General features: G+C 40.3%; 1 protein-coding gene across 2 annotated transcripts in view; it reads right to left on the bottom strand.

Annotated features, from left to right (window-relative positions):
• LOC101472151 (paired box protein Pax-6) overlaps window positions 1-16,450 on the bottom strand; it is a 30,256-nt gene extending 13,806 nt beyond the window's left edge. The window contains exons 1-5 of one of the 2 annotated variants that reach the window (XM_076886160.1): window positions 16,218-16,450; window positions 12,200-12,253; window positions 6,339-6,478; window positions 5,936-6,151; window positions 3,168-3,330 (exon numbers count right to left, since the gene is read on the bottom strand). In XM_076886160.1, coding sequence (XP_076742275.1) covers window positions 3,168-3,330; window positions 5,936-6,151; window positions 6,339-6,478; window positions 12,200-12,253; window positions 16,218-16,230 — 586 coding nt within the window. In that variant the 5' untranslated portion in view covers window positions 16,231-16,450. The remainder of the gene's footprint in view (window positions 1-3,167; window positions 3,331-5,935; window positions 6,152-6,338; window positions 6,479-12,199; window positions 12,254-16,217) is intronic. The other variant, XM_004556242.4, reaches the window with a different exon arrangement.
• Between the last annotated feature and the right edge of the window lie 8,562 nt (window positions 16,451-25,012).

Below are 25,012 nucleotides of genomic sequence, written 5' to 3'. Positions count from 1 at the left end.
TCATGTACTGGGGTATGTCTTAGATACACACTTGTGTCAATAACATGAAATGTATTAATTTTTTCATGTAACTAGCTGATAACCTGATATTTCTGACATCTCTAAATTAAACCAATTGAGTTTAAAAGCACATCAGGTAGGAGATCTACAATTTGGTCTTTGAGCATACAGGAGCTCCAGCTCCCTGTGGAATGCATGTTATTTGTGGTGCTAGCCTAATTATTCATTATCCCCAACAGACAAGCACTGCACAACAGAATGAAGCTATTGCTCAGTGTCATAGTCAGTCAGGCAGAAAGAGATGGAAATGAGAGCAGACTCCCCCATTCCCTCTGGCACACATACACACACAGGCACAAACATGCTGTAGATGGATAGGAAGGCAGCAGCCGTGGTAGTATAGCATGACTTTGTTTCACTGTTGTACTCCCAGGGTGCTGCAGGAGGGGCAGCAGCATATGAGCCTACTCCATACAACAAATGGGGCCCTCATCCACACAAATTGAAGGAAAAGAAAAGCAAGTTGCAGATATCGACGCTATAAAATGTAAACATTTTTGCATGTGGACAATCTATTTAAACACACTGCCATTGAACAAAACACTGGGGGAAATAACTTTTTTGTAATTTGATAAAATGTTCAAATCTTGTCACGTTGCCACCACCACTAAATGTAATAACACAAGGAAAAGCATGACCTATAGGGCACCTAATGTGAAGTAGGGCAGACTCTTTACTTTGAAAGCAAACAGTTGCAAAATTATACAAAATTTCAAAATTACGTCTAAAACATATTTTGTAATAGTTGTTTGGCTTGTCCTGTTATGAAAACAATTATGAAAAACAAATGTAATTAGCACATCATTTCTTACAGTGGTTTGCTGCTGTTGGATGTCACTCATATTGTACTCGTACAAAACACTTTCTAGCAGCAAATGCTGGTTTATAAATCCAGTGACACAGCCCATTTAAAATGACCAACTAACCTACTAAGCATATTATCTGAACTGTTGTAAAGCAGTATAGCACAGCACTGTGGCAGCACATTGGGTCAAAGTTGATAACTTCTTTGTGTGTTTGGATAAAACATAAAATGGGGAACTGCATGAATTTACAATGAAGTAAAATGCCCAGAAAGCATTTCAGCACTTTTAGTGTAGTTTAAATAGTGACATTGAAATAACACAAAAAAGGAAACCCGTATTAGAGTAAATACACCAGTTAATAAATCGGGGCGATATGCTGTCATTGGATGAGAAATGATTTCTTCGGTGAGCGTTTTGAATGAAATTTGTTGACGTTAAGGAATCTGTGTCTAGATAGATGGATAGAATATTATGTAGAAAGTGTGCACCATTAATTCAATTCATTCATTCATTTATTCAAACCACACTCCGTACGTATGTGTGCGTGAGCTGTAGCACAGCCAATCTAATTAACCAGATTTTTTTTTAAGAAGAAAAAAAAAACGCTCAAAAATGCTGCAAGGAGTTATTTTTTTCAGGTACATAAACTATGAAGTAGTCAACAAACAAACGAAATGCAATATGCAAACATCCAAGAAGAGAATCACAGACAGAGATGGAACAACTTCCAACTTTGTCCAACAGTTGAAGTTCCATAAAGAAAGGTAGGTGGTGCTTCTCTTTTGCTACGATGAGATAGCTGACTTCATCTAACTTTGTGATGTCAACTAACTTTAATGTGATATTTTTGTCATGCTATTTTAAAGCCGGTCCTACGAGCGCATCCAAGAATAACATGCAGCTTATCTCAGAACTGTCGTTGAAAATTATTCTTGGAGCTAGGTTTAATTGAGCTGCATTTTATAGAGGTGCAATTTCACAATTTGTGTATATTTTCTAAGTTTACTATTTCGTCATGTGTTGAGAAAAACACAGATTTTAAAACGACATGGTCTAATATTTACATTTAGCATATAACTGCAACATGCTTTCCCCCCCTTTTTTTTAAAGACTCGAAAGGACTGGAAATTCAAAGTTTCAGACTTGTGACTTAACTCGGACTTTTACACCAGTGACTTGAGACTCGACTCTGACTTGCCTGACATTACTTGAGACTTGACTTGAGACTTGAGGATAAAGACTTGAGACTTACTTGAGACTTGCAAAACAATGACTTGGTCCCACCTCTGGTTAGAACTATTACTATAAAAACTACTGTAATCTAAAAAAATAATAACATACATTTCATTGTGTTTGAGACTCTACATGTTGCTTATTCATATGAGCAGATGGTTTGAGATATATCTTCATTCTGTAATGCCAAAGATGTTGATCTGTTTCATGAAGCCGTCTACTCTCTTTGCAAAATGTTTTGCAGTTTCTTGGAGAACTGAGAGAGCAAACAAACAGCCCTGTAATTTGTAAAATGGTGTCTTTTACCTGCTTTATATGAAGATATTACATTGAAAATGTGTGAAGAGAAGAAGAGACAATATTGAATGCAAGATAACAGCTATAAGCTAAATGACTGACAGCATGAATGGATGGTGGAAATGTGAAGTATGAAAACAGTAAGAAAATAATTCACAGCACATGAGTTAGAACAATTCATTTCAAATTGAAGCCCTCATAACCTTTGGAGCATACTGCTAATCACAATTGAGTTTGCTCAGTTGTGATTGCATAATGTAGGTGTGGAACCTTGGTTATTGATATTTCAATATTACTCGCGCTTTTGGGAACTGTTGATTTTGTTGTCCTTCTACTATTAGTATACATTTCCAGGTCACTTTATTGCTTCATTGCTGTTCTGAGTTTTCCGAAACCTCTACTTTATTAGGATGTCCCACACAACCATCTGTAGACAGCAGACAACAGTTCATGGAGTGAAAATGCTTATTGATGCCAGAGGTCAACAGAGAATGGCCAGACAAACAGTAACTCAGATAACCAGTCCTTTTAACCAATATATGCAGTAGCGCATCTCCTAACTCACAACTTGAAACTCACAGCTTGAATCAAATGGGCTAAAGCAGCAGAAGACCGCACTGGTCACATGTCAGATATGGCTACAATTCACATGAGCCCACCAAAATTTAACACCAATTCAAAACATTTGGTTTTTGTAAAATTTGAAATCGTCTCTTCTGTGAACGAATTAGTGAAGAAGAATCGCAGTGTTACTTTGAGTTAATGTCTCACCAGTGGCAGAGAGTGCTGTCCCAGGATACCATCCTGAGCGTCCTCCCCAGCTGCTTTGTGCATTGAGCATCTTGAGTTTGTCAAACATCCCTTCAGCTCCCACTGTGCCCATTGGTTGCTTGTCACTAGCCAAATTCCTAAGCACTCGATTTATTGATGAAACCTGGTGACAAACACAACAACATAATTACATAAGACACACTTTAGTTGTATATTGTTGTCATTGGTGGGTTGAGGATGTAGCACTTGTGCAGGGCCAGAAGTAATGATTCCTCCTTGCTTGATAATAAAGAAGTGTTTGTGTAATTAAAATCTCCTCTCTCTGTGGTTATTGAGGTACGCTGCTAGACTGCAAACAGTAGGAGAAATGTTGGAATCACAGCTAGTGCAGCAAGCAGCTGATATGGCACAGATGCTGGCAGAGGAGTTGGCTGTGCACTTCCTACTTGCTTCAGGGCGGCTGTGACTCAGGAGGTAACGTGAGATCAGTCTGCTATTCAGAAGGCGGGTGGTTTGATCCAACCTGCAGTTCAAAAACATCCTTGTGAAAGATACTGAACCCTGATCTTGTCCAAGATGCATCCATCTAAGTTTGAGTGTAGGATCATTAAAAGTACTTAGGATTAGAAAAAAGCACTGTATGAATGTATGTGTAAATGAGGCTTGTCATAAGAAAAGCACTTTGAGTGCTCAAATTGTATGGAAATTGGGTTCCAGTCATCTGGAAAGTGAACTGAACTGGCCCCCCAAAGATCATCACTGCCAGTTGAGAGGCACTGCAGTGGGGACTGTTCATTCCTCATTCATTTACACACAGGAGCTGAAAAACACAGCCACATGGTGGTTGTAACTGAGAGATGCAACTAGAGACCAGCAGCTGTGGGAAATGGTGGTCTTGGAGCAGTTTGTGGGTGGACTGTCAATAGAAACAGCAGACTGGGTGAAGAGGATAAGTCACTAGGAAGCTTGAAGGCAGCGGTCACAGATGAATCCATGCGGGGGACCACGCAGCAGCAGGCTGTGGGCAGAAGGCTACATATCCGATTCCAGCACCATGGAGGAAATCCCTTCCGTCTCAAGCACAACACAGCACCTCTCTGCCAGGTCACATTAATCTCATACAGCATCATGGTGAGACTTCCCTGGGAATGATGGTTCAGTCACTACTCTGTAGGTTGTCAGAACAGAGATGAAAAGTAGTTCTAAAAGAATTGAAAGACATGCTGGAGATGGAGGGGAGAACCAGATTCTCGATGGACTAAGGTGATATCTAATCCCATGCCCTGGCTGAGTGAGCTCCTGGACTGGTTAGGCACTCGGAATTTAACACTACTGGCAGATTCCCTTATCTCCAGAGACCAAGCGAATAATGCCTTCTCCACTGTGCACCAATTTGTCATACTCGCTTTTGTTTGCTTGTTTGGTGCTCCAGCCATCTTCCAATGCCTTCTGGTTGGGTGCCTCCCATGTTGGATATGTTGCCTCCTACCTGGATGACATGATCATACACTGCAACACCTGGGTTGAGCATATGCAGCAGGTAGCTGCAGTGCTGGAGTCCTTGTTGCAGTTTGGAGTCACTACCAACCCAAAGAAGTGTGCAGAGAGAGGTGTAGTATCTGGATTACCACTTTTGCAGCAGGCAAGTGCACATTACAACCTGCCCACAGATGAAGATCAAAGAGAGGTACATCAGTTTTTGGGGTTAGCTGTTTACTATGGGGAGGTTTATCCCAAACTTCGCAGGCCCCTCTGACCCACCCAGAAAGGTGTCTCACATCTGGTCCAATGGGCGGACTGGTTCCAGATGGCATTTGAGAGGGTGAAACACCCCAACCTTCTTTCTCCCTGTTATCTTGCAGACCAGTGCTTCAAACTAAGGCCTAGTGGGCATTTATGTCTCATTGGGTGTGTGGGGTCGACTGCCCACTGCTCCATATTCAGTCTATTGATTTATCTGTTTACATCAGCAGGAAAATGTCAGAATGTGAACCCACTATAGCAGGGTACAAAATAAATGCTTGTGAGTCTGGTGCACTGTTGATTGTAAATGTGCTACAGTGTAGTAAATAGTGGTGGTGGTGGTGGTGGTGGTGGGGGGGGGGGGGGGGGGTAAGTTAAGTGGGTTAAGTCAGGTGGTGGGGTATGAGGCTCGGCTGCAAGAGGGAGAGGTGGAGCAGGATGGGGAGAGTGGCACATCTGGTGTGCATTTGATAATCATTCTCTCTCTCCATACTGTAGGCATGGGGCTGGAGGATGAACAGAGTGAAGCACAGAAGCAGTAAAGCTTCAGAGCTGGGCTGTTTGGAGGAGTAAACATTGTTCCTGTGTGCTGGAGCCGTTTGTGTAGTTAAAATCTCCCCTCTCTGTGGTTACTGGGAGAATTTGCTACAGCCTCCTATAGTTTTCTGTTGGACTGTTAACAATATGACTTAACAATGAGTAAATACAGTGGCTGTCCACAGTCAGATCAGGTTTATTATTTGAGTGAAGTGTTGTTTTAAAGACACTTTTAAAGACAATAATGCTTCTATATGTAGCAACCCCACTTGCAGCATGTCACCGCAATAGATATCGTCTCATAAAACAACTCACAAGCACCCTGCGACAATTATTTTTGTCATTTGTTTCTATACAAATAAAAGTAAACTCAAAATTTACATGAAATATCTAATTAAATATGGTGAAGGGGGTTTTAATGATTAGTCTACCTTGTCATGGAAAGATTTTTAATTACATGACTTTGCTGAAAAACAGAAGGGTCTTACACTGGGTATATTGTCGTTGGTGCAGACTCCCTCTGCAAGCAGTCGGTCTCTGATCTCCCAGGCAAAAATGGATGGACACTCTCTCTTGTACTGAGCAATTCTTCCCACCACCTCTGGAGTGGCCACTCTGGGTTTACTCCCACCTATGGCCCGTGGACGGATTGAACCTGTCTCATAATACCGGCCTAAGATCTTACTCACACAGCCATTAGACACCTGGGCAACATAATAACACACATCTTTGTTAGACAATCTTTGGAACAATTATATATTGCCAGTAAAAAAAGAAAAGAAAAGAAAAGAAAAAAATACTTCTCTATTTTTTATTTGTTCACAATGTCTAGCAAGAATTTGCATTTTTCTGTATGACATGTGATGGATATTTTTGTGGTGTTGTAACCACCTGCAATACCTGCAGTATTCTGGATATGTCACATGGTCGAGCACCGCTGTGTGCCAGCTCCACTATCTTCTGCCTGGTAGAGTCAGGTAAAGGTCTCCCATTCACAAACACACCTCCCAGCTGGTTTACTCCACTGTGGCCTACACAGATATACCCACATACCCACCATACCCACATGCACGTGCACACACACACACACACACACACACACACACACACACACACACACACACACACACACACACACACACACACACACACACACAAAGGTTTTCAGCAACTTATTTACTGTATTATTTACTCTTATTTTACTCTATAACAGCAGAGGCCCAAAGTAATAAAAAAAAGCAGCACTAATGAAACAAGTGGATGAAAAGGGCAGGAAAACCAACCCGAAACATGAGAACATAAATAGAAAGATTTCCTCCGACACTGTGTTTTTTGCGGTATCCTTATATATTTTAGTTATTGCATGTACAGCATATAGTAATGTCTAGCATTTCCAAATGTTATCTGTCTTTTTTCTGTCATCAGTTAAATAAACAACTATGTTCTGATGTTCTTCCATGCGTTAAACATGTTTCGTTTTAGCCTTCTTTGACCCAGGCCTTTTGTTGCTGCACTTCTTCTTTAAAATGATTGAAAGCTCTTTTTTCAGTCAAGTTATAATAAAATAGAATAGCCCTTTATTGTCATTGTACATGTACAATGAAATTATGTTTTTTTTTGTTTTGTTTTTGTTTTTTGTTTTTTGTTTTTTTCATAATGTTTCCATGTATTCGAATGTTTGGGATCATTGATGTGACATTAAATTCACCACCTTTTCAAATTCCTCCAGACTGGGGGCCACATTTTCATTCAATATTGGGTTAAACAAAATTGAAATTATAGTGCATAATTTTGCATTAGATACAAGAAAGCTGTGGTGGTCACAGGTTTGTCATTACACTTTTCATCCAGTTACAGTTACCTGGAAATTGTATGCTTAATTACTTTTGTTTTAGTGAACAAAGGAGTACTTTATTTGTACACAGATAATAACTACAGCATTTGCTAAAGTACTGAAGTTTCCTTCAGGATTACCACGATGAAACAAGCATACACACATAAAGACTCACAGGTGAAAACAACACACATCTGCTGTTGCACTTTTTGAGTATTACTCTGTATCTATTTCTGATGTGCTCACATTCATTGATCTATAGCAATAGCTGTATGTGATCATCCTTATTATTCCTGAACTGCAGCAGCTTAGGTTGGAGTCCAACCTCCAGTCTCCTTTGTAAAGTAAGTTTGAATGAAGCAGAAAACACTTTTAACATGTTGCAGGTCTGAAATGTTTCAGCGGCGGGAGCTGACACATGCTGTGCCGTGACACTCTTGGGGTTAAGTAGAGATTTATGCTGATTCAATTGTCTATTGTGTATTAATGGCTGTGAGGGGGGAAGCATATTGCAGATTTTTTTTAAATCCTCATGGATTAATAAATCAGACAACCATCCAATACACAAAGACACACACACAAACAAAGATAAAGCAAGGTTGTTGTTTTTTTGCAGAAGTCATTTAGATGCACAAACATATACTCTGTTAGAGTTTTGTTTCTTTATTACTAATGTCATCCCTCTATCTATCCGTCCATCCAGCCAGCAGCATATAGCAGCGGTAGGGACATGTAGGCCTGCAGGGTGGAGATGGGTGAGGGGGATCCCACCTTCCTCACCTGCCAAATCACACCCAGTGTATAAAAGAAAGAAAAAAAATTACCTCAGCTATTCTCTATGTGAGAAGTCAGACATCCTGTTTCTATATATTTCATATATACCAATGAAAAGTAATGATGGGTGGCTGCAGTAGCTGTTGCAGTAACCTGCAACCAGCAAATGCTACTCTGGTCTCTGCATGTCTCTGCATTTGTCTTTAAATAATGATTAATAAAATAATCAGCTGTGCAATTCAAAAAGCTGTCTGTTCATTTAGTTGCATGCAGACAACAGAGAAGACCCCAGTCTTCTCCTCTATTGCAGGAGAGCTTCTCAGCTAGAAAAACAAGTGGATCAAGTGGATCACAAAAGGTTTGTGCTCCACAAAACCTCGCACTGTCAAAGCTTTGGCTTTGAACAGCTCTTCTGCTTAATTAAATTATAGAAAGAGTCACGGCCTCCACAGAGGTTACTGCTGACTTTAGGTGTGAGACTGCATTATTTCTAATTGTCCTTCATGCTGCCTCACATCATGTTCACTTTGTGTTTTGGGGTTGATAGTTTTACTGAAAAATGTTAATCACAGTCCCACTTCCCCAGGGAAAACACTCAGGCCTTCCTCTCTTGACACACAATTAATAGACAGACATATGGAGTCAATTTGGACCTCTCTCTCTCTCTCTCTCTCTCACACACACACACACACACACACACACACACACAAAACAAGAGCAGGTGGGCTCTTGGGAAGAGATCAGCAGCTTTCACATTAAATCAGCTCTTTCACACTGAACCTGACTTCAATTAACTTTCACTTTAACAGTGTAGTGCTTTCATTGACAAAGATCTTCAAATAAAACAAGAATATGGTTCATTCAAACCTTCCGTTGTTCAGTGTCTACACAGCACAGCTGTTTCCCATCAAACATTCTAGTAACAGGAAAAATATTGTTTGTTGTTGCCTTTAAACATAAATGTTTGATGTTGTAACAGCAGCGCGGTTAAGATTTAGTTTCTCTTACAAAAGAAACGGCTTGATAAAGCTGTGTAATGCATCTATTTTTTCCTACTTATCCAGTTATGGCTCACAGGTGCCTATCCTAGCTGTCTTACGGCTAGAGTTCAAACACACGCTGGACTGTCACAGGGCTGACAGACACAACAAATGACACTCACAGTTTAGAATAAGCAGATAACCCATACATATTTTTATACTGCCCAGAGAAAAGCCATGCAAGTGCCAGTAAAACCTAACACAAAGGCCCCAGCCTAGGCTTGAACTAAGGAGCTTCCTAAAGTCAATGTTTGAGGCAACAGCACTAATCACCACACCACTAAACTGCTAGTTTGTATTATTGTGTACTTTGCTAAGATCACTCAAGGCTCATCTATGTAGTTACACTTTCCAGCGATGGTAACTGTGACAAAGCTAGCTAGGTTTTAGCTTCTCATGACCAGTGTTTTGGAAAATCGATTATCTAAAACCTCCAAACCACACAGCAACAGCGGTAGAGCAGGTCTGCCAATAGGAAGGTCAGTGTTACAGTTCCAGATGAGTGGCAGGGTACTGAAGTGTGTGCATGATAGATAAAAAACACTTAAAGGTATCGAATAAAGTACCGTGCAAATGGGTGGATGTGGCTTGCAGTAGAAAGCACTTTGAGTGCTCAGAGGAGAAAAGTATTGTAAGTTCCAGTCCATTTTCAGGGTTGCTGCATTATAATCTGTTCTGTTTTGGACTACTTATTTCTGGCTACTGAGAAGCAGCACACTTCTTAGACCTCCTTCTAGGCAGAGGAAGAAGAGATACTCCAGGGGAACATACTGAGCTGCTTTCAAGGTTTGGCCTCTTCTCACTTGTACTTGCTCTTAGTTTTATATTGGGCCAAACGCAAACTGTCTCCTGAAGTGTGCACATTTGCACCTTTTACCACAGAGAACAAGTGGGAGAAACAGAGATTTTTTTTATAGTGCAGCAATATATCTATGGACCGCCTATACAGTTAGAGGTGATATATGAAAAGTGCCAAACAAATGCAAACTGTTAACATTTATAGACAAACCAGAAGACAACATTCATATGACATCAAGACAATGTAAGGTGTGAAGGGAGGGGATGCAGGTCAGACTACGCAAAGCTGATGCAAAGAATGAGGCTGTCTCAGCCATGTCTCAGTCCAGCATCTCGAGTGAAAGGCTGGAGGAATGACAAGCCAATGAGCCACAAAAGGGCAAATGTTACAGTAAAAATTCTATTCAGTTGACATAAGTTCAAATATTGAACATTTCATTCCTTGATGATTTGGTAACACCTGTAATTGTGGTAACAGCAACTTATTTAAACTTATTTTAAGTTGTTCTAATAACACATCCAACATAATTCTGTAGAGGAGCAAAACTGTCAGTTGTCATCTTCATAAAGAAACTGACTTATAACTGGCCTCTTCCCGTGCACATAACATGAATCTGGTAACAGCAACAGCATGATTCTGCAGCTTATTACCTGAATCCCACATCTTATGGCTGTTTTTTTTTTTCATTCCTTTATTACTTATACACTATTAAACAAATATTCATTATCAGAGTTCATAAGTGCTATGGCTGTTGTTAAGTGTGCTGCACGTAAAAGTCTTTTAATGCTTTGTTTTTCTTAGTGAAACAAACGATGAAAGGTTAAGTTTCACCGAAAGGATATGTTGCCCTGTAACTGAAATTAGCATTCGAATTAATAACACAGTGAATAACGAATGTACGTAGTTAGCTTTCCTGAGCTAGAAGCTCAGATTCACACTCTTGCCCAAATATCATCATCATGTTCAATTTTAAAATCCAGAATTTGTCTGAGACTTCAGAAACACACGACTGATCCCACAATTAATAAGTGAACAATTCATTTTTATATGCAGTTTTATACAGCAATCTTTGCAATTACCACTGTATAGTGATAATCTTTGTTCTCAATTGTGACTTTTTTGTCTTTCACTTGTTTCCTATTTAGTTTCAAGTTTAAAGAATTCTGTTTAGAAGTAACTCTTAGACCTAATAAATCAAAGTCGTCTTCTGTTTGGATTTTTTATTTTTAATGAGTTGTCGGGTTCAGACGTGTGTTCATAGGTCATACTGCACACTCACTGAATTATGTTGACTACTGTATGCTAATCAGTCATCAATAAATCTTAAGGCATTAATGATCTAAGCAAATAAATATTAGTCATTTTAAGGATCTAATAATAAAAGCAACCATTCAGACATTTAGGAATAATATTCTGTTTTTAAATGTTTTTAATTTCTGTCATTTGCTTTTATCTGACTGTTTTTAATCTTACCGTCGTCCATTCATGACCTTCCAAACCTGTCATTAAATATTTCTTTTTTGATCACTTGGAAAATAAAGTTAAAGAAAAGTAAGCTTAAAAAATAAAATAGAAGAAAAAACTTAATTAGATGATGAACTAAGAGTAGCTGAAACCACATTTGCGCAGCAGGTCTGGTAGATAATCTCTTCACTACATCACGTATACAGACTTTCAAATATTAAGCTATTTTATTTTGAAAATGTTTTCCTTTATATTTGGTGTGTGTGGGAATGTGCATTTCATGAGGCAGCTTTGCTATTTACATGTCCGGCACGCGTGCCGATGACATTATGAATTATTTGGAGTCAGATTTCTGACCACTTAGTGAATGTGAGGCTAACATTCATTCAGATCTGACTCTGTTTCTGTCTGCTCTTTCACGATGGACAGATATAGTCGTTTTTAAAGTTTTCTGCCAGAAAAAGCTGATTACAAGAAAAACAATAAGCTGAAAGTCACTATAAGGACTCATAAAGCTGTTCCACATCAACGATCAACTTTTTTTCATATTGTTGCCAGGTACACTGATGCTATAGAAAAACCACAAAGCAATAAACCAGAATTGTCATTTAATGTGATCAAACTGTTTTACAACATAAGTTATTATTACAACATAAGCATTTCCAGTGTGACAGAATTACAGTCAGTGACTTAAACATTTTAAATGATTGTAGAGGTTAGAGATTTCTACATGTATGTATAGCGCTATAACCCTTGATAACACCAGACCTGATTTTTTTTTTTTGATAAAGTAACATTAAAAATGAATAAGAACAACATATACTTTTGAGAAGAAACTTACTGTTTTGCATCATGGAGGCCACACCACTCTCCCAGCTTGTTTGACTTCTGTAATCTGCACAAACAGAGAAGATGTGAGAAACAGCGTACTACACATGCCTCTACCTGGATAGTGAATTGCAAGAAAGAATAACCTGAATCTCTAAAGGTCAGATTTGCATCATTAACTTTATGCAACAATATAGAAGATTACTGACTGACTATGTTGTTTTTAAGATCTTTATAGGGGTGAAGATTAGATAAAACTGAAAAAAAGACCTTGTCTGGATGGTGGACTAGCTATCCTATGGTTGGTAGTAATGCACATATGAGCGCTCAAACTCAAGATTTATGGAATGACATGATTTAAAATGTACAAAGAATCCTTCTCTATACTTCTTTTTTTAATTACCTGACTGACCATTTATTATATTTTCTTGCATACATGTTTTAAAACTAGTAAGAAAAACTATATGGCTCCAAAGAAATAGGTCTAGTCATGTAGAAAGTAGGAGTGAGAAGTAGTTGTACCACAGACAAGGATCAAGCAAAAACACCCAATAATATCTTTTTCTCAAGTTTCTTTTTTTGTTTTTAAGAAAATATCTCCAGCAATACTATAAATTTACAGGACGAAAATATTTCTTTTGGGGGAAAATGTGACTATTTAATTAAATACAGAAAATAGCCTAGCTAGCCAAATAGCCTAACCACTGAGCTGTCTAAGTGACAAACTATTTTTTCAGCTTTGTTTCATATTTTATTCTTCATTATTGGAATTACATGTGGATCATAATAAAATAATAGTCAAAATATATAAATAATAATCTAAAAATAAATTATAGAAAAATGTCAATTCAGACTTGTGTTACAACTAAATGAGATCATAGTATTCTGTCACAAGATACAAAGTTTTGCACAAAAATCCTTTATTTTGTGCCGTTTCAACATAATTTCGAGTAATTTCGTCCTGCTGAAATATATATAGATATGAATTGTTTTCATCTTTAGTAGAGAGCCCCTCATCAATCATTCAATAAATAAGTCACCATTATGAAAGCATGATTAGGCAGAGCAATAGGAGCAGTTTTTTGTGATTCACGTGTAGAGAAACACATGACACCCCTGTTCTCAAAATCACAGCCCTATTAGGTTAAGTTGAGAAAAACCTAACCAAGAAAGGCTTCAAAGCAGCTTTCTCTTAAGCGCTTGTCATTAACAACCTGCATAATGAACATTAAGCAGCTCCACACAAGAACAAACGCATACACATGCCGACTGTGGCACCTTGTTCCCGCTATAACTCGGGCTTTTCTCCCAGTGAAAGAAGACAAAGAGCCGGAGGAGCGGAGCGGCGGCTCAGCTCGGTAAATACCCGCCGGGCTTTGTGTGTCCGCGGGGTTTTAGTGTCGTCGCCTCGTTAGCTGCGGCTCGTTAAAAAACTCGCGACACAAAAACGCAGCGGGGAGCCCAATTTGACCAGTACAACTGACATAAAAGAGTTCTGTTGGACGCAGTGATGACAATATAAAAGTTTCATTCAGCTGCATTCACTGCGTGGATATGAGAGACAGACGGGGAGAGAGAGACAGAGAAGCATTTCAATTTGAAAATTTGAAATCAGGAGTGTGTGTGTGTGTGTGTGTGTGTGTGTGTATTTTATTATATATACAGCGTTTCCATATAGCTCTTGACCGGTACGACTTAAAGCTTTAGGCCACATCAGTTACAAGAGACCACAGAAATAACTTTTTACTGGAATCTGTTCCCACTTCATTTAGCAAAGTATCAAGAGGCTGGACTTTTTGGTAGCTCGTAATTAAGCAGTGTGTTCACGATCAAGGTCTTTTAGGTCACCAGGGAACACATACACTGTCATACTGTGGATCTATACTTTGTACTTTGTACATCTGAATATAATTTGGTATTTAGTGCTGGTAGTTTGGTTGTTATTTGGTTAGTTTTGTATTATTGTAGGGTCTTTGAGGCAACTGTTGTTGTGATTTGGAGCTATATAAATTGAATTGAATTGAATTGGGTAGATGAGTAGCCTGTGTGTTACACATATATATAACTAACTGACGGTATTCGGTTAGCTTCTAATTGAAAATATTAACGTGGAACATGAAATGTAAAAAGAACGCCTTCTATTCTAGTTTTTCATCATAAAGACGGAGGCATTTTCTCGCTTCCGTCAAATGAACAAAGTATCAGATGTGACTCAGGTGCACAGAGCAGACACGTGTCTTAATCCTCCTGTCCCCAGTACAACATATGGCAGCAGCCCCACTTCGCTCTCATTCTTTAGACACACACACAAAAATAATATGTTCTGAATTCGCACGCTGGATGAATTTATTCCGGCCTGATTAATCATGCGTTTAATTGGCTTCAATTTGATTAAGATGTTCATTAACGACTGACTTAATTAGATCATCAATTAAGAAAATATTTATCGTAAACTGCCTGTGGATTTCAAAATCATCTCAGTCAAAACAGCATGAGAGTACAATGACAGCAAACGGTAGACTTTGAAATAATTTCTGAGGTGACGTATTTTTAAATGTGCTCCGTTTTCCAAACAGGGATTTTGAGTCGAGGCCTAAAAAGAAAAAAAACATTCAAATAAAAAGCAAAGGTCTTCTCCCACAGTGTGATCGTGGATAGGTTTAAATAAACTGACGAGAGTAACTTTAATGGTTAGTGTCCACATTCTGTCGTTTTAGGGTTTGGGGGATTTTATTTGTTTGTTTTTCGTTTGTTTGTTTAAAAATGCTAAAGGAAGGATACCTCCTGCATATTTTAGATGCCGTCTTTACAGACAACAAGTGGCTACAAATGGTGATGAAGTTCGTGTGTTTTATTTTGACCCTTCAGTACTGTTTAAATACAATCGTTTTAGCAAGATGGCAATTATTACCATTATCACTATGATCGCGATGATGATATGATTGTTATAATATAATGAAACATCGCCAGTCTAGTGTCAAACAACGCCCAGGCTCGGTAGAAACGCGGGGAGTGCGTAAAAGTGTTAGAAAGCGGTGTTCACCACTGTTCATTTGTCCTTATAAGTCTGATATTTAATAACTGTTCAATAGAGGATGCGCAACAATCTCTGGGTGGTAGAAATTGTATGGTAAATATATTCCTATATGTAACCCATTTGTTATGGGTTTAAACAGAATATCCAGCATACCCATAATACCCGACAACTTTGTTGCTGGATTGTTTAATTCCAATCGCAATGAAGGAAAAAGCGGGATTAAGTTTATTAGTTAAATTAGAGTTTAAGGCTCCTGCTTTTTTAAAAAAACACTCTCGTTACTTTCTGCGGTAAAGTTCGGGGAAACCTTGTCCTGCGTGAAGGCAGCAGCGGCTCAGTCCACAGCGGCCGGGATCACCTGTCGCTCACCGCACCGCACAACTATGAAAAGAAGGAGGTTTTTTTGTTTGTTTTCTCTTTTCTTCCTGACCCGGCTGTTTTAGTCTGAAAGAACATAACCCTGAACAAAGCACAGCAATCCGGCCCTGTGCAGAGGCCATTGGCCCGCGATCACACACACATCAATGTCTTTGGAGTTTAAACCTAAAACCAATCAATGAATAAAAATCGTAAAAATTTAAATCAATTAAATCGCACACTTAAAACAACACTTCTCTCTGTCTATAATGACGTTTTTTTACAGTAAAAGAGGGGAAGGGCTTGTTTGGAAAAGTTGGTCACCGTTACATGTTCCGTCTTTCTTCTCTTTTTCTCGTTCTTCTGTTTTTTGGTAATTTAATTATTTTTAATTAAAAGGGGGACCGAGTACAATTAGAAGATAAATGTTGCCATTTCACGCATTGTACCAGTTAGCGTAACGCTTCTGATAATTTTCTCTTTCTTCCAACAACAACAATAGCAAAGAAACAAACCTAACGAGCTAAAATGCTTTTACATCAGCACTTGGTTCTCACCCTTCAACCTTATCCGTTATAGCGCGATAACTTTTCAACTCCATCCTTGACTAAGAGAGAGAGAGAGTGAGCAAGCTTACCTTTCTGTGGCATGTTGCAGAATCAAAGTTTTGGTTTGTTTAGTTTTCCAACAACCTCTTTCTTCTATTCTTTCCTTCACTTAGTTTCTTCTTGACTGAAGAGACAAGTGCACAGAGATAGAGACACAGAGCTGGTCCTCTGAGAAGGAGGAGAGAGAGAGGAGGACAAGTGGGAGGGCTGTGCCAGTGAGAGAGAAAATGGGGACCAAGAGTGGAAAAGATGGGGAGGAGGGTTTGAACGGTATGGGCTAAGTTTGCATGTGTTACTCTGATTTATTGGGTAAAATTGGCAAACATTTAAAGAGATAGTGCTTTAAATTGTTACAACTGCATGCACATGCTTTGGACAGGCGGGTTTTGACCTGGATTGCTTCAGTGGTTCGTGCAGCGGATTTGAAAAGGTAAAAAAAGCTTGGACTGTTAAACATGATTAAACCTGTTGTCACTGCCTCCCCGAGTTTCGTGTGCCTTTTGTGTTTCTTTAGGTCTCTTCACTAAAAAGTCATGAGGGGTGACGAATTTGGCAATATGAACTACATATGTTCTGTGTTACTAATTTCTATTTCTCATCTAAGCATGTCTTAGTTTTGTACTTTACTATTTGGCCTTGAAGCACTTTTAGTCATTTAATCATGTTGAAATGAGGGGAAAGTTATATTTTTCACTTCAACTACACCCTCTGGCCATGGAGTAAAAAAGTTCGTACTGTCTTCCATTGTGTGCTCCAGTTTGAAGAAAAATGATAAAGTACTATTGAAAAAAAACGCACACCCTTTAAAGTTAAAACTGAAATATTTTATTTCTGTATATTAACTGACTACAACAAGCTTGTGTCACTGAATTGCATTTAAGTAGTATTGACTTAACAGTAAATGCAAAAGACTGTATTCACTGTTGATGTGGCTGCTCTGTTGGAAGTGTGTGAGCTGTAATGTTACACGTAAAATTCTCTGCAAACAGGGAAGGAAGTGGGAGGAATACCAGGGTCTCAGGGAAGGTGAGTAGGCAGGAAGTATCACAGGCAAAAGTAAGTCCAAATCCAGAAAGTGTTTAATTCAGCCAGAGGATTCATCAGTCACATGTACTGTAGAGGATAAGACAAGAATCCAAGCACAGCTCAAAAAAGAAGGTAGACAGTGAATAAAATACCGCTACTGGAGTGCTGTGATCTGTCAGAGGATGGTGAAGCACACAGGTCCTTAAATCCACTGGAGGTAATGAAGAAAAAGAGAAAAGGTTTAGCAGCTAACCCTCAGCAGCAGCTGATGATGCCACGCCTCCTGGTGGAGCTTCCAGGGGCTTACAGAACGAGAGAGAGAGCAGTTTCAGTGTGTTACACACACACACACACACACACACACACACACACACACACACACACACACATAAATTCTGCTTTTAAATAGCCCAGGAACCACGAGTAAGCCAGCAGTCCGTAAACAAAACAATCTGCTGGAGTCAAATGTTACTATATTGTGATGGATTTCAAATTATGTTCTTTTGCCTCTTTTTTTTCCCAATTCTTGATTCAACAGAGACACTAATATGGACCAAATTATTTAAGATCTCTGAATTTAGAGGCAGGAAATTAGAGGTAATCTGTGCCTTTTTGTTTTTAAGACAGTTCCACAGTTGAACTAATCGTTGTCTCATTTATAGCTGTAGCTGCACATAGTGACATGTCTGTGGAAAGGTTTTCAGAAATTTTTCTATCATGGTTAAAATTTTATTTGTAAATAAATTCTTCAAGTCATAACTAGTTAAAGGAAGGTTTGGCTCAACAGAGCTCTCACTCTTTGTTAGACTGGCCACAGTACCGAAAATAAACCTGGGGTTGTTCTTATGTTCATCAATCACTGATAAATAATGAGAGGTCCTAGATTTACACAAGTTTTGCTAATTTCTTTGTTTTGTTTTTAATACAGCAAGAAGGTTTTTCCTGGGCTAATCGAAGGAAAGATTTTCTTTTGTTTGTTTTAAGATGCATGTTTATTATACCAGGGAGTCAAACACTTCTGATTTGACACTTTCTTTTTAGAGTATAGAAGGTGGTATGCAGTGAGGGTATAATGCTGTTAATGAGATAATCGAACTCTGTTGGAATAGAGTTTAGGTAGCTTCTCTGCATGGTGTTGGCCCATGGCATTGAACAAAACTGGAATTACTTCCTTAAACTTGGTTACAGCACTTTCAGAAAGACATCTACTGTAATGAAATTTATTCTCCACTGCTGTGTAATAACATTTCAATTTATAGTATGAATTAAGAAATTAGTGAAAAGAAGATTTTCAGGGAATCTCGTTAAGTTTTCTGTCAGGTTTACAGAAAACCAGGATCAAACGCAGGACTTCCTGATTTGAGAGAGTGAGTGAGAACAAACAATCAAAACTGTGCAAATAGTCCAAAGAACATGGTTTCCTCCATGGCAATTTCCTGACTCCCGTGCGGTGAATCACTCACGAGGTGTCATAATATGTACAAATCTTTCAACAATATTTACAAATGTGCTCAGCTCCCTCCACACTCTCCCTTCAGGTCTCCTGACCTCACCGATGATGGACAAAGACAGATTCACCTGTGCAAGCTGGTGTTTACTGACCGTGTCCCTCAACAAGCCAGCGTTGACTGAAGCTCAGCCACTCAGTTAAGTAGTGAGAGAGTGACGAGGCTCATCAGCAGCAGGTGAGTATGATTACTGGCAGGTGTAGCTGGCTTCAGCTCAGGAAAACACCGTCACACACACAAACACAAAGACAGAGAGGGAAATGAGGGACAGCAAACCCAAAACAAAACAGACGTGGCAGGTTGACCGGCGGGGACTGGTGGTCCGTGACATTTTCAGTTGTTATGTCATATATCAGAGCAAGATCCAGAGTATGATTAAATTGGTCAGTGGGCTCATTTACATTTTGAGAGAAGCCAAATGAGTATAATAATAGATTAAATACAGTGTTGAGGCTATCATTTTCAGCGTCTACATGAATGTTAAAAACACCCACTGTAATTATTTTATCTGAGCACTACATAAGATGAAATGTGAGACTTCAAATAGAATCTCGGAGTGAGGACCAGGTTAAACGACAAAATAAATTTATCAGAACAGAGATGCCAATAACCGGAGCTTTTGGCTGAGTTGGTAAAAATGATTTAAACATTTCATATTACACCTTCCATTCTGAAGTTGCCCTGCTGGGTTTCCTCTGGGCTCTGCCGCAGTCCAAAGATTTAAGTGAGGTCGTGTTAATTGGTGATTCTAAACTGGATGTTGGTGTGAATGTGAGTGTGAATGATTGTCTGCTTGTCCGTGTTGGCCCTGAGACAGACTGGCAACCTGTCCAGAGTATACAATGACTCTTTGGCAGCTGGGATAGGCATCAGCACCACATTATCCTGAAGTGCAAAGAGGAAGAAGAAAGAAGGAAGGATGGATGATAACACAAGTGAAAATCAACTTTATTAAAACTTAAGTTCTAAATCTTATGAATTCATGCAGCTTCATACAGCAGGGTACCCCTAGCGCCGGACTGAAACCGAAGCATGTTATTTTCATACCAGCTTGGTCAGCGCCCAGGTTAACAATGACTGCCTCTAGTTTTTTTGACTTACAGGGTTCCAGTGACCAGGAGGTTTGGGGTAGGTATGGTGTTAAGGAAAGAAATGTGAAAGGACAGACGGTAGTAAAATTGAATTGAATTAAATCGTATTCTGAATTGAGTGAAGGCAGAGGCAAGAATTAAATGGTTCCATTTAATTCAGTTGCTCATTTGCTTAGACAGCAGTTGTCGTTCTTCTCTCCTGGATCACCTGGAGCTTTCTTTAGGTGCCTTCCCAGCTTTGACAAATGCCCAGCTGGGACAACCATATTTACTCAGGGCCTTTTTGATATGATGTTCTTCTGCTTCACTGCTGAGGTATCTGTGGTGATGGTGTTCGCTCTGTGTTGGAGCGTCCTAATGACAACCAGTTTGTGCTCCAGTGGATGATGAGAGTCAAACCTTAAATACTGATTCTTATGTGTTGGTTTACGGTACACATCAACTTATAAATGTCCCTCATTACTGATGGAAATCTCACAGTCTAAGAAGGCTAACCTGCCACTTTTCATATCCTTCCTGGTGAATTTGATTTGTTGGTCCACCGAGTTAATGTGATCCGTGAATTGTGGTATGTCCTGAGATCTGATTTTCACCCAGGTGTCATCCACATACCTGAACCATCAACACACCTGTCATTCTCACCTGTTTGTGATCTGGGATATTCAGCCAGCAGTATTTAAGAGCAGCGCACGCAACTTTTCTTTGCCAGTTCGTCTGCTAACCCACATTAGTATTAGGCCATCTTTTGCTTCTTGTGATTAATCGTGGGTTTGTTACCTCCTTCTCCATTCTACAGCAAACTAAGCCATAAAAAACCATCTGCTACATCTGTCCCATCTCCTTACCACAGTCCCACTCCTAACCTCTCTCTCCCCCTGTTTCAGAGACCCTTGTTCAAGTTTCACGCACCATGCATATTTCCCTTGTGTACAGCATTCACTTGTGTTTATAAATGAAGTAACCCTGATTCCTGCAATCCTGTCTGAGTCTGCATTTAGGATCACATTCACGTAGCCCACCTTCACAAGTGCAATAGATTTGCAAAGGTCTGTATGGGCTAGCAACTAATTGTGAAATGAACGTAAACTCTCCTTGTTCTTCAGTAGACTAGAACACAGCACCTTCTTCCTGTCTTTACTTTTGTTGATCTCGTCCCAGACACATCTGGCCAATGAGCAGACTGAACATTCTCACGTTGTTCGTACGGATGCATTTTGGTTCGCTTGGATTTTCTCTTTGTGAAAACAAACCAAACCACAGGAAACTACAAGTTTACAAACTCATCAACTGATTTGCACATGCTTTGCCACAGTGACACCTGGGAATGGTTGGTGATATTAAAGTCCTGTTTGTGGCACATTAGTATATGTGAGGGGGCAAACTCCTCAAGATGGGTGGTGACCATGGTGGCCATTTAGAAGTCGGCCATCTTGGATACAACTTTTGTTTTTTCAATAGGAAGAGGGCCATGTGACACATCAAACATATTGGTAATGTCACAAGAAAAACAATGATGTGCTTGGTTTCAACGTAACTTTATTCTTTCATGAGTTATTTACAAGTTTCTGACCACTTATAAAATGTGTTCAATGTGCTGCCCATTGTGTTGGATTGTCAATGCAACCCTCTTCTCCCACTCTTCACACACTGATAGCAACACCACAGGAGAAATGCCAGCACAGGCATCCAGTATCCGTAGTTTCAGGTGCTGCACATCTCGTATCTTCACACCATAGACAATTGCCTTCAGATGACCCCAAAGATAAAAGTCTAAGGGGGTCAGTTCGGGAGACCTTGGGGGCCATTCAACTGGCCCACGACGACCAATCCACTTTCCAGGAAACTGTTCATCTAGGAATGCTCGGACCGGGCACCCATAATGTGGTGGTGCACCATCTTGCTGGAAAAACGCTGAAAGGATGTTCGACTAATGCCCCTCTCCAGTGACATGCGGCGAGCGCTACACTGTGGGCTCTTGCTGAATGAAGCTAGGACAGCCACTGATGTTTCTTCATTAGTGACAGTTTGCTGTCTGAACCAGTTTCACGAAACTTAGCAAGCAGTTTGCTAACTGTAGCGTGGGAGATGGGTGGTCTCGTAGGGTGTCTTGCATTGAAATCTGCTGCAATGACCCGGTTACTGCGTTCACCAGATATCAACACAATTTCGATCCGCTCCTCACGTGTTAACCTCTTCGACATGTCAATGGCTGTGAACAAAGAGAAACTTGTAAATAACTCGTGAAAGAATAAAGTTACGTTGAAACCAAGCACACCATTGTTTTTCTTGTGACATTACCAATAAGTTTGATGTGTCACATGGCCCTCTTCCTATTGAAAAAACAAAAGTTGTATCCAAGATGGCCACCATGGTCACCACCCATCTTGAGGAGTTTGCCCCCTCACATATACTAATGTGCCACAAACAGGACTTTCATATCACCAACCATTCCCATTTTATTATGGTGTATCCATATAAATGGCCCGCCCTGTATGCTGTCCTTTATTCTCTGCCAGAATCAGCAATTATCAGGAGAAAGTTATTATTGGCATTCCATTTTTAAACTTGTTACTAATTTAACCAGTTGGGGTCTAAGTTGTCACTTCAGAATCAGAATCAGAATCAGAATACTTTATTGATCCCTGGGGGAAATTATTTTTTGTTACAGTGCTCCATTTTAAACCAACATTAAGACAAGACAGACAATACGCTAACTAAGAATAGTACAATATATACATATATATACATACATACATACATAAGTCACTCATAAATAAATAGTTGGAAAAGAAACATGTGTAGTTGTAGCAGCAAACAGTGTGTTAAGTGGATGCGTTGTACAGGGAGATGGCCACAGGCAGGAATGATTTCCTGTGTCGTTCAGTGGTGCTTTTCGGTAATCTCAGTCTCTCACTGAACGAGCTCCTGTGACTGACCAGCATGTCATGGAGTGGGTGGGAGGTGTTATCCAACATTGTCTTTTACTTGGACAGCATCCGCCTCTCCGACACCACCTTGAGGGAGTCCAGCTCCATCCCCACAACATTGCTGGCCTTACGGATTAGTTTATTAAGTCTGTTGGCATCTGCGACCCTCAGCCTGCTCCCCCAGCATGCAACAGCATAGAGGATCGCACTGGCCACAACAGACTCATAGAAAATCCTCAGCATTTTCTGGCAGATGTTGAAGGACCTCAGTCGCCTCAAAAAATAGAGACGACTCTGGCCCTTCCTGTAAAGTGCTGTGGTGTTTTTAGCCCAGTCCAGTTTATTGTCAATGTGTACTCCAAGGTATTTATAGTCCTCCACAATGTCAATACTGACCCCCTGAATTGAAACAGGGGTCAAGTGTTTCCTGGTCTTCCTGAAGTCCACGATCAGTTCCTTGGTCTTTGCCACGTTGAGCTGCAGATGATTCTGCTCACACCACGTGACAAAGGAGTCGACCACAGCCCGGTACTCTGTCTCATCATCCCTGCTGATGCATCCAACCACCGCAGAGTCATCAGAAAACTTCTGAAGATGGCAGGTCTCTGTGCAGTGGCTGAAGTCTGTGGTGTAGAGGGTGAAGAGGAAGGGGGAGAGGACAGTCCCCTGTGGTGCCCCTGTGTTGCTGATCACCTTGTCAGACACACACTGTGGGAGACGTACATATTGTGGTCTTCCTTTCAGGTAATCAACAATCCAGGACACCAGAGAAGCATCCACCTGCATCGCTGCTAACTTATCACCCAGGAGGGTCAGCCTGATGGTGTTGAAAGCACTGGAAAAGTCAAAAAACATGACCCTCACAGTGCTCGCCGGCTGGTCCAGATGGGTGTAGACACGATTGAGCAGGTAGATGATGGCGTCCTCAGTTCCGAGACGAGGCTGATAAGCGAACTGAAGGGGATCCAGGTGTGGTCTTACTATGGGTCGCAGCTGGTCCAGGATGAGCCTTTCCAGGGTCTTCATGATGTGGGAGGTCAGTGCCACGGGCCTGTAATCCTGGGGGCCACTGGGACGTGGCGTCTTTGGTACAGGGACGAGGCATGATGTCTTCCACATCACCGGGACCCTCTGCAGACTCAGACTCAGCATAAACAGTTTATGAAAGACTCCACACAGCTGGGGGGCACAGGTCTTGAGGACAAGGGGACTCACTCCGTCTGGTCCAGCAGACTTGCCTGCGTGAAGTCTCCTCATTTGCATCTCAACCTGGTATTGAGTGAAGGTGATGGGTGGGGGAGGGGTGTCAGGAATCTCACAGGAGGCAACAGCGCCATGTGAAGAGAGAGGCTGGCACAGTGGTGTGGTTCTGGATTCCAGGCTGACTACAGGTGAGGTTGTGGGGGTGGGAGCAGACACTGTGGTGTCGAATCTATTGAAAAACAGATTCAACTCATTGGCTCTATTCTCACCTCCCTCAGTTCCCCTGCTGTTGGTTGGCCTGAATCCAGTGATGGTCTTCATGCCCCTCCACACCTCTCTCATGCTGTTCTGCTGGAGTTTCCACTCCACCTTCCACTTGTAATGATCACAGTCCTAGCTTTAACCCTAATAACACTAGGCAATCAGAATATCTAATTTTTGTTTTTTATTAATTTAATCTCCCTTGTCTTGGCAACCGGGGAACTGACACACATCAAAAACTATTCTATTTTTTTCTTTTTTCTTTTTTACCTTATCCCTATATTTTGGAGAAGGCCCTCTCTAAAATATAGGGATAGGCTGTGTTTAGGGTTACCAACTATGATCAATATGACTTCAGAGAATTACATGTTCACCAGGTATCATTGATCAGAACAAATCACTTATAATGGGTGATTGTAGAAACAGGAAAAGATCTAAAAGGATAGAACCAACAGTAAACCGTTTTTAAACATTCCTACCTGATTGTCACATAACTCGCAGAAAAAGCAGCATCACTGTCACCACAGAACAGATGAGTAGACCTACAATTACTGCTGCTGTCAGAGGTCTGCTTCCTATCTGCAGATGAAGGGTAGATTAATTCACTAGCACTCTCTGATGGACAGTAGCTGAAAGAAGAGACAACAACCGCTTGACCCTGGCTGACAGAAACACATGTCAACACTCTGCTCTCTGTCCTCAGCTCCTCCTTCTCCACCCCAGCCACTATTTCTCCTCTATCTTTTTTATTCACCCTTACCTCCCCCTCTACCCTACCTACCCTACCTTTTTAAACACCTTTCCTGTT

The sequence above is a fragment of the Maylandia zebra genome, linkage group LG7 (genome assembly GCF_041146795.1).
Source record: "Maylandia zebra isolate NMK-2024a linkage group LG7, Mzebra_GT3a, whole genome shotgun sequence".
Classification (NCBI taxonomy): domain Eukaryota; kingdom Metazoa; phylum Chordata; class Actinopteri; order Cichliformes; family Cichlidae; genus Maylandia; species Maylandia zebra.
This window is presented reverse-complemented; position numbering and strand designations above follow the sequence as displayed.